The sequence below is a fragment of the Myotis brandtii genome, unplaced genomic scaffold (assembly GCF_000412655.1).
Source record: "Myotis brandtii unplaced genomic scaffold, ASM41265v1 scaffold344, whole genome shotgun sequence".
NCBI lineage: Eukaryota > Metazoa > Chordata > Mammalia > Chiroptera > Vespertilionidae > Myotis > Myotis brandtii.
The window spans coordinates 5,703,180-5,712,426 of NW_005363247.1; the positions used below are offsets into that span (position 1 = coordinate 5,703,180).

The following is a 9,247-nucleotide window of genomic DNA, read 5'->3' on the forward strand; positions in this document are numbered from 1 at the left end:
TTCTTTCATTTGGGGGTTGTTCTTTGTTTCCATTTTGGTTGTCTGTTTGGGTTTGTGACTATGTTTTAGGTAGATCCTCTATACCAGTGGTCGGCAAGCTGCGGCCCTTTGAGTGTGGCTCTTCCACAAAATACCACGTGCGGACGCGCACATACAGTGCGATTGAAATTTCATGGCCACACTCAAGGGGCCAAAGAGCCGCATGTGACTTGCGAGCCCCAGTTTGCCGACCACTGCTCTACACCACTCAATCTCTAGTGCAGGACAGTGTTAAAGGCTGTTTCTGTCTAATTGGATCAGGCAAACACTCAAAGCCTCCAGAGACCACCTCTGTCTACAGACTAACAGGATTCCTACTTGAATTGCCCCCGGCAATCGTCCTCAGGTGTGGCAAAGAGTTTTTTTCAACAGGGTGGGGCAGTTGCTTCTGCCTGGAGGCTTATTGTTACTTTTAATCTCTCAAGTGGCCTCAGGACAAGGTGTTTTCCAATAGGGTGTGTGGACTGTTTTCCCCCCAGGCAAGGCAGATGTCTACAAGGGAAAGATGTCCTCACTTCTGTGAGGGAATGACTCAGCCAAGGAAACTTGCGGAGTCTGCCTTCTGAGCTCTATCCCCCGAGTCCCCGGTCCTGGGTTCTGCGGTCCTGGGTTCTGCTCGCACAGCTCCAGTCCACTTTACCCTCCCTCTGCCAGAGCACAAGGTGGGTGGCTCCACAGGGAATTTTTGTGCATTGGCTCTTTAAGGGGGTGCCTGAACTTTCAGCTGCCACTCCCTGGCAGACAGCACCCCACAGCTTTTCACAGCTAGATGTTATGTGGGTACCCTCTCAGTTTGGTGCTCTCTGCTGGGGAGCCCAGCTTTGGGATTAGATCCCAGAGTTCTCAGTGGCACCCCCCAGAGCTGAGATATCTCTCCGGAACTTCAGTTGCTGTCTGTGGGTGCCTGGCCAGCCCTTTTGCGCCTCCACTCCTCCTACAAGTCTCTATGTGGTCTCCACCGTTGGTCATTGGATATCAGGGTTTTCTCCTGTGAGTTTTCCATTGATTATTCAGGAAACCTTTCTGTATTTCAGTTGTAATTCCAGCTTGTTCCTGGGAGCATGCCGTGCAGCATCTTCCTACTCTGCCGCCATTTTAATCTTAAAATGTTTTAAATTAAAATTATAAATGTAATAACTGCTCAAAGTAAAAAAGGAACAAAAGAATTAAATAGAAAAATTGAAAAGTAAAAGAAAAAAATCTCATGTTTTTTTACATAAACTTCTAAGAACATTAATATATATCCATGTAGTTTTATGTGTATGCAAGTATAATTTTTAACAAGTAATCTCATTCTTGTGTTTTAATCTGATAAAGTTTAGACATCACTCCATATGAATGAACACACATAAATAAACTACAATTCATTCTTCTTAACACCTTTTGTACCGCTCACGAACTTTCTCGTGTTTCGCACGCCATCTGTTAAGGACCGCTCACGAGTTTTCTCGTTTTTCATGTGCCATCTGTTATGGACCTTAGATGTCAACACACTGTCTTGTCCACATCAAATGAAGCGATCTCATTGGTGGAAACCGTGCAGGTCAATCTACGAAAAACTATATAATTGCACGAACCCATAAAGCATTGCAGTTACATTGTATTTTGGTCATTCGAATAGTCTTCGTCTTCAAGTTCCTGGCGCTTTTAGAAAATGTTTTACGCAGTACCATACATTAAAAAAGTACTAGGAACTTTAATTGTTTAATTGTTTTTGTAAATAAAAATGTTATAATTATTGAAAAACAACACCTAAAGTGCATTATGATCTGTAGTTATGATGATTTAAATAACGTGCAGTTTGCCTAAAAACGTGCGGTCCCTGGCGTATGTCTTAGAGATTTCTATGCAGTACGAAATGTGTTAATAACCAGTCTTCCACAATATGAGTATATACCATAATTTAACCAAATAGTTCCCTACTGTGAGTACTGAGGTGGTTAGAAGTATTTGCAGTATTACACACTACTGTGATGAGGATTCTCATACATATACAAGGTGTCCCCAAAAATGTGTACACACTATATATATAACAGCTGATAGCTCAATTTTGAAAATGAAATGTTTTTTAATAAACATTGCCTTTATAATTACTCAAAGTGTGTGTACACATTTTGGGGGACACTTTATACTTTGTGGCTACTGTAGAGTAAATTCCTTCAAATGGAATTTAGGGTCAAAGGTACACATATTTAATTTTGGAAAATATAACAAAACTGGCATCTAAAAAGATTGCTTCAATTTACATTCCCACAAATATCTAAACTTAGTATATCATAAAATGTATTACCAATTTATATGCCAATTTTATATGTTGAAAAGTGGCACCTTGTTTTAACAAGCATGTCTTTAATTCCACAAATACTCTGAATGACTATAAAAACCATAAAAGCATATAAATTAATTTAACAAAAGTATATTTAAAAGCTCTGAAGAAATTTTCATGTTCTTGAGGCTTCTGAGACCTTAAAAATACATCTCCTGGCAAATTATATGCTGCTTGCACTACATAAATGCTAAATAATTTCCTATAAGCTACTAGATGGCATTGCTATTGTTAAAAATAAAAGCTATGCTCTAAATTGTTATGGTACTTCTTGTTACAATCAACTAACCATGGAAAACCCACTAGAAAGAATCCTATCACATTTCCAAAGTAGTTGCTCAACTATTTTGTCAACTACTTACGTTGAAATAGCAAGAGCTTGCAGTACTTAGTTGGAAGACTTTGAATTCAAGGTAATAGTTACAAAAATGTTACCAAAAATTTTTTACTCAAATATTGAAAAACAACAACAAAAACTATACCCTCTTTTTAGATACCCATGTATAATGGTCCTATGTACATTTAAAGAAAAAAATCCTAATACTGCAATCAATCAGTTTTATAAATGGGCCCATCGAAAAAGGAGAGAAAACCCAAAGTGAATTAAGAGGAATCTGAAAGTCAACAGACATAATAGAAAAGTTAAAGCTGTAGCTTATTAAAAGAGAAGCAAGTGATTTAAAAACTAAAAAGCTCTAAATCAACTTTTAAAGTATGTGATTCATATCAAAGTTAAGCAACACTTTATATATTCTTTAGTCTCCTTACAATCATATTGATATTTAAAACAAAATCCCAAAATATTCTAGTGTGATGAATATTGCCACATAAGGATGTCTCCTGGGGTCTACATAGTACATGTTATATAGAATATTAGTGTTATTTGTTTTAAAATTATATGAGATGTAAAGTGACTGTCACTGGAACAACCACATAAGAAACGTACTTAAAATGTTATACTTTAGATTACTACTATTCCTTCCACAAATCAGAGTAAAGTATTAGTCTAAAAAGTAGGAGTGATATCCTATCTAATAAAAGACAAACATGGTAATTAACCGTACCTCCGACAAGCTTCCCATTGGCTAATCAGGGCGATATGCAAATTAACTGCCAACCAAGATGGCGGCCAGCAGCCAGGCAGCTGAAGCGAACAGGAGGCTTGCTTGCTCCAGTGATGGAGGAAGCCAAGGTTCCCCGCCTGCCGCTGCCGGCCTCTGAGCTGCACTCTAAGGAACAATGTTGCAATTATAGAAGCTAAACAAACCCCAGAAACCTGCTTTCAGCCAGCCGGGCCTCAGAGCTGGAGTTGCAACAGTGTTTCAATTATAGAAGCTAAACAAAGCCCAGATACCTGCTTTCAGCAGCCGAGGTCTCAGAGCTGGAGCTGAGCCTCAGAGCTCAAGCCAGCTCTCAGCTCCAGTGACAGCCATAGAAGGTAAATAAATCCCAGAATAAAAAAAAAAAAAGAAATAAACGAGAGGTTGGGAGCTTCAGTCACCCGCCAGCCTGAAAACGGCCCTCAGCCCCTCACCCAGACTGGCCAGGCACCCCAGTGGGGACCCCCACCCTGAAGGGGGTGTGACCAGCTGCAAACAGCCATCAGCCCCTCACCCAGGCTGGCCAGGCACCCCAGTGGGGACCCCCACCCTGAAGGGTGTGTGACCAGCTGCAAACAGCCATCATCCCCTCATCCAGGCTGGCCAGGCACCCCAGTGGGGACCCCCACCCTGAAGGGTGTGTGACCAGCTGCAAACAGCCATCATCCCCTCATCCAGGCTGGCCAGGCACCCCAGTGGGGACCCCCACCCTGAAGGGGGTGTGACCAGCTGCAAACAGCCATCATCCCCTCATCCAGGCTGGCCAGGCACCCCAGTGGGGACCCCCACCCGGTGGTGGTGGGAGCCTCTCTTGCCTCCTCAGCAGCACTAAGGATGTCCGACTGCAGTTTAGGCCTAAGCCGTCAGTAGGACATCCTCTGAGGGCTCCCAGACTGTGAGAGGGGGCAGCCGGGATGAGGGGACCTCCCCTCCCAGTGCACAAATTTTTGTGTACTGGGCCTCTAGTTGGTTAATAAAATTATATAGATTTCAAGAGTACAATTCTACAATACATCATCTGTATATTGTATTGTACCCCAACTTAAGTCTCTTTCCATCAACATTTATTCCCCCTTTACCCTCTTCTATTTCCCCCCACCCCTTTAGCTCTGGTAATTACCATACTGTTGTCTGTGTCTATGATTTTTTTTTTTTGCTTAATCCCATCCCCTTTTCTACTCAGCCCCACCAATCCCCATCCCTTCTGACAGCTGTTAGTCTGTTCTCTATATTTATGAGTCTGTTTCTATTTTGTCTGTTTATTTTGTTCATGAGTTTCCACATGTAAGTGAAATCATATGGTGTTTGTCTTTCTCTGACTGGTTTATGTCACTTAGCATAATACTCTCCAGATCCATCCATCCTGTTGCAAAAGATTTCCTTCTTTTTTATGGTCACATAGTATTCCATTGTATAAATGTACCACCTTTTTTTAGTTACTCATCTATGGATGGGCATTTGGGCTGTTTCCAGATCTTGGCTACTGTAAATAATGCTGCAATGACCATAGGGATGCATACATTCTTTTGCATTGGTGTTTCGAGATTCTTAAGATATATTTCTAGAAGTGGGATTGTTGGGTCAAAAAGGCAGGTCTGTTTTTAATTTTCTGAGGAAACTCCACACTGTTTTCCACTATCGCTGTACCAATCTGCATTCCTACCAGTAGTGTACTGGGGTTCCTTTTTCTCCATACCTGTCCACCTGCACTGACCCCCACCCCCAACAAACACAGAGCAGCCCTTGAAGAAATACCAGAGAAATGCTATGAAAAGGTAAAACCCAAATAATAAAATCATTTTATCTGGACTAAAAAGAAATATTATTTTAAAATATTCAGCATGTAGAAAATTACCACAATAAAGTTCATATTCAGTTACTATAAAAGAATAAAGTATATAAATTAAAAATTTCAAAGTATATAACATACTGAAGATACGAAATACTAAAAAAGTATTTAGAAATCAGCTTCTTTTTATTTTTTTTCAAGGAATCATGAGTTGCTATGATTGAGAAGAGAAAAGAAAAAAAAAAAAAGTCAAGGCAATGAAATGTTATCCCCAAAACACTATTCCTACTTACAAGAACAAGATGAACAACTATTCTAATGTCACTGACAAACTTGCTCCCTCCTGTTTGGGATATTAACAGATAGTCAATTCAAAGATGTTTGGTATGGATTCCCACAGACACCTTTCACCTCAAAAAACCTTATGCAACAATTAAAAAAAAATTAAGAATGGGAAAGGCTTAGTTGATATAGTAGCAGGAACAATATAATTACATAGAGTATTTCACTTAGCTCTCAAACATACAAACATCTGATTTTCTTTACTAAATTAAATTTTCAAATATTCACTGAATTGTGATCACTTTTCATGTATAATGTAAAAATACATCAACAGGGTCTGTTCTAACCACAAACTACTGTGTCAGAAAGTTCATTCATTATTCATATCCTGAAGTATGAAACAGTTTAAATAATATTTCATGTGAGTTACTTAAATATAAACCTCAATATTTTTAGTTAAATTCTACTAAAAACACACCAGTGAAATTTGAAACCAATCAAAAGTAGTAATGCCTTTATGTTCTTTGCATACCCATAAAGGCTGAAAAAAATATACAATTTACCTAAGAAATTCTATCTACAGCATTTTAAAAGCCTCAAAATCTATTAACCAAAATATTCTTTAAGAGTTGGGTTGGGCCTTAAATACAATTGACCCTTGAACAACATGTGTTTGAACTGCACAGGTCCACTTATATGTGAATTTTTTTCAATAAATATGTATAGCAGTGAAGTACTTTTTCTTCCTATAATTTTCCTAAAAGTATTTTCTTTTCTGTAGCTTAATTTATTGCCAAGATTCAGTATACAAAACATATACAAAATATGTGTTAAGCAACTGTTTATGTTATAGGTAAGGTTTTGGTCAACAGTAGACTATTAATAGTTAAGTTTTGAGTGAGTCAAAAGTTATATACAGATTTTTGATTGCACATAGGGTGGGCATGGGGTAACAGTGGCCCTAATGCTCAGATTGTTCAAGGGCCAACTGTATTAACATTTCAGAGTTAACAAAGTAGAGAACATATTACCTTTGACCTTTGTAATTAATAATCAGTGTATCAAAGAATTCCTTCCCAATTTTAATTACAAAAATAAACCTTACATTTTTATATTATACAAGATGCCACTTTACTTTTATTCTGAAGCAAAAAATCTACTTATATGTAAAAAAAATCCATACTCTGCAAAATTTGGCTATTCAACAAAGCCTAAGAATAAGTCAATAAAACAAAAGTAGCCTAACAGATATTGAATACTAGGCCAGAAAAAACCCCACAATTTCACTATTATAGGAAAGGAAACCTTAAACATGATTTTAAAATATCAATTTCTAAAAGAAATGGACTTTAAAAGATTTAAATTCAAAACAGTAATTCAGTAAATACTGCAATTTACCATTTTGTATGTATGTTATATGCTTAAAGCATTTTATATGTGCCTCTAAAGAGTATTTTTCAAAGAAATAATTTTAAAATACTGAGTTATTCCATCTCTTCTTTAAAAGAATAAAAGATTAATTTAAAGTAGCAGATTTCCTTTAGTTTCTGACATTATTAAACTAAATAGGAAAAGATTTACAAAAGCAGTCACATTTTTTTCAAAAGTATTTCAATCTTATTGATAAGTACTTGGTAGTTTAAGTGATATTTAAAATAATAATAAACAAAAATTAAGAATAAAAAATATTCATTTCAAGGACATTATCTAAATTTTTATACACTTAAGATATTTTGTTTTTATTGTAACTGCAAAATAATGCAGAACAATTTTCATTACAAATAAATAACAACAGTTTAAGGATAAGAGTATGTATAGGAGATATGTTAGAAGAAACATGTTAAATAAATTATAAACATAATAAAGCAGAGCTATAAAATGACCCCCCAAAAAATATAAAAGAAAGTGCACTTACATCCATAGCTCTCTTAATAAATGGTATCTGTGTGCCACTGTCCAGATCTTCATTTATAATAAGCCTTCTAGCCCACTGACCTGCCCTGACAACACCACTACCATGAATTAAAACCATCAGTTTCTGTGGATTTGTCAAAGCATCCTCACTCATAAAGATAAAACTCTTTGGTTCACTCTCAGAGGCATCTACCTGTAATTAAAAAAAGTTAAATAATAAATAAATATTTACTGATCAGGTATAAATAGAAGTGAAAAAAATAATGCTTACTATAAATTATAAAATGGTTATTATAGAATTATAGGAGTAATAAAGTTTAAAATAAAATTAAAATATTCATTAGAGAGTAACAATTATATATACAGTAGATAAGTAAAAAAAGACATGATAGTATAAAAATATGAAAAAAATATTGGAAATATATGTCTCCTACATTATTGTTGTACTAGAGGCCCGGTGCACGAATTTGTGCACCTGTGGGATCCCTCGGCCTGGCCTGTGGGATCGGGCCGAAACCAGCTCTCCGACATCCCCTGAGTGGTCCAGGATTGCAAGAGGGTGCGGGCCAGGCAGACAGACCTCACCAGTGCACGATCAGGGCCAGGGAGGGACCGCGGGAGGGCTCCAGGGCATGTCCAGCCCATCTCACTCAGTCCCGATCGGCCAGACCTAACCTACCGATTGGAGCATCTGCCCCCTGGTGGTCAGTGCATGTCATAGTGCAGTGATGGCGAACCTAAGATACGCGTGTCAGAGGTGACACGAGAACTCATTTTTTTGGTTGACTTTTCTTTGTTAAATGGCATTTAAATATATAAAATCAACATCAAAAATATAAGTCTTTGTTTTACTATGGTTGCAAATATCAAAAAATTTCTATATGTGACACGGCACCAGAGTTAAGTTAGGGTTTTTCAAAATGCTGACAAGCCGCGCTCAAAAGGTTCGCCATCACTGTCATAGTGAGCGGTTGAGCAGCCTTAGCATATCATTAGCATATTACGCTTTGATTGGTTTAACGGACAAGACAATTAGCATATTAGGCTTTTATTATATAGAGTATTAAGTGTCATTATATACAAGAATAACTAATTTTTGAGTACTTCCTATTGTCTAGATACTATGCAAATTTTTTTAAAAATATTACCTCAATCACAATACTATTAAGGTGGTACTATTATTATACTCATTTATAGATGAAGAAATTGAGATCAAGAGATTTTAAATAACTTGCCCAAGGTCACAGAGCTATTAAGTCAATCTATATATATATATATAAAGAGCCATGGGCCATCGCAACTGAATGGACAACCAAACAGGCTGAGTGGGGCGACCAGGCCGCCAGGGGGGTTAGTAGGGTCGACCAAACGACTGAACAGCAGGCTGTGTGGGGCAACCAGGCCAGCAGGGGGGGCAGTGAGGGAAAATCAAACAACTGAGCAGCAGGCTGCATGGGGTGACCAGGCCAGCAGGGGTTTAGTGAGGGACGACCAAATGACTGGGCAGCAGGCTGTGTGGGGTGACCAGGCCCGCAGGTGGGTAGTGAGGGATGACCACAAGACTGAGCACCAGGCTGCATGGGGCGATCAGATGGCAGGGGGGGCACTGAGGGGCGACCAAACAACTGAACAGCAGGCTTGTGTGAGGTGACCAGGCTGGCAGGAGGGGCAGTGAGGGGCGAACAGGCCAGCAGGGGGCACAGTTGGGGGCAACCAGGCTGGCAGCAGGGGCCATGCGGGGCAACCAAGCCGGCAGGGGCGGGCAGTTGGGGGCAACCAGGCCAGCAGAGGGGGCAG

The 9,247-nt window shown here is 38.7% G+C and overlaps 1 protein-coding gene across 5 annotated transcripts in view; it reads right to left on the reverse strand.

Annotated features, from left to right (window-relative positions):
* The window catches only part of FAM172A (family with sequence similarity 172, member A), a 357,065-nt gene that overhangs the window by 288,120 nt on the left and 59,698 nt on the right, over nt 1-9,247 (reverse strand). For all 5 annotated transcript variants that reach the window (XM_014543960.1, XM_014543961.1, XM_014543963.1 and 2 more), the window contains one exon: nt 7,452-7,643. In XM_014543960.1, coding sequence (XP_014399446.1) covers nt 7,452-7,643 — 192 coding nt within the window. The remainder of the gene's footprint in view (nt 1-7,451; nt 7,644-9,247) is intronic.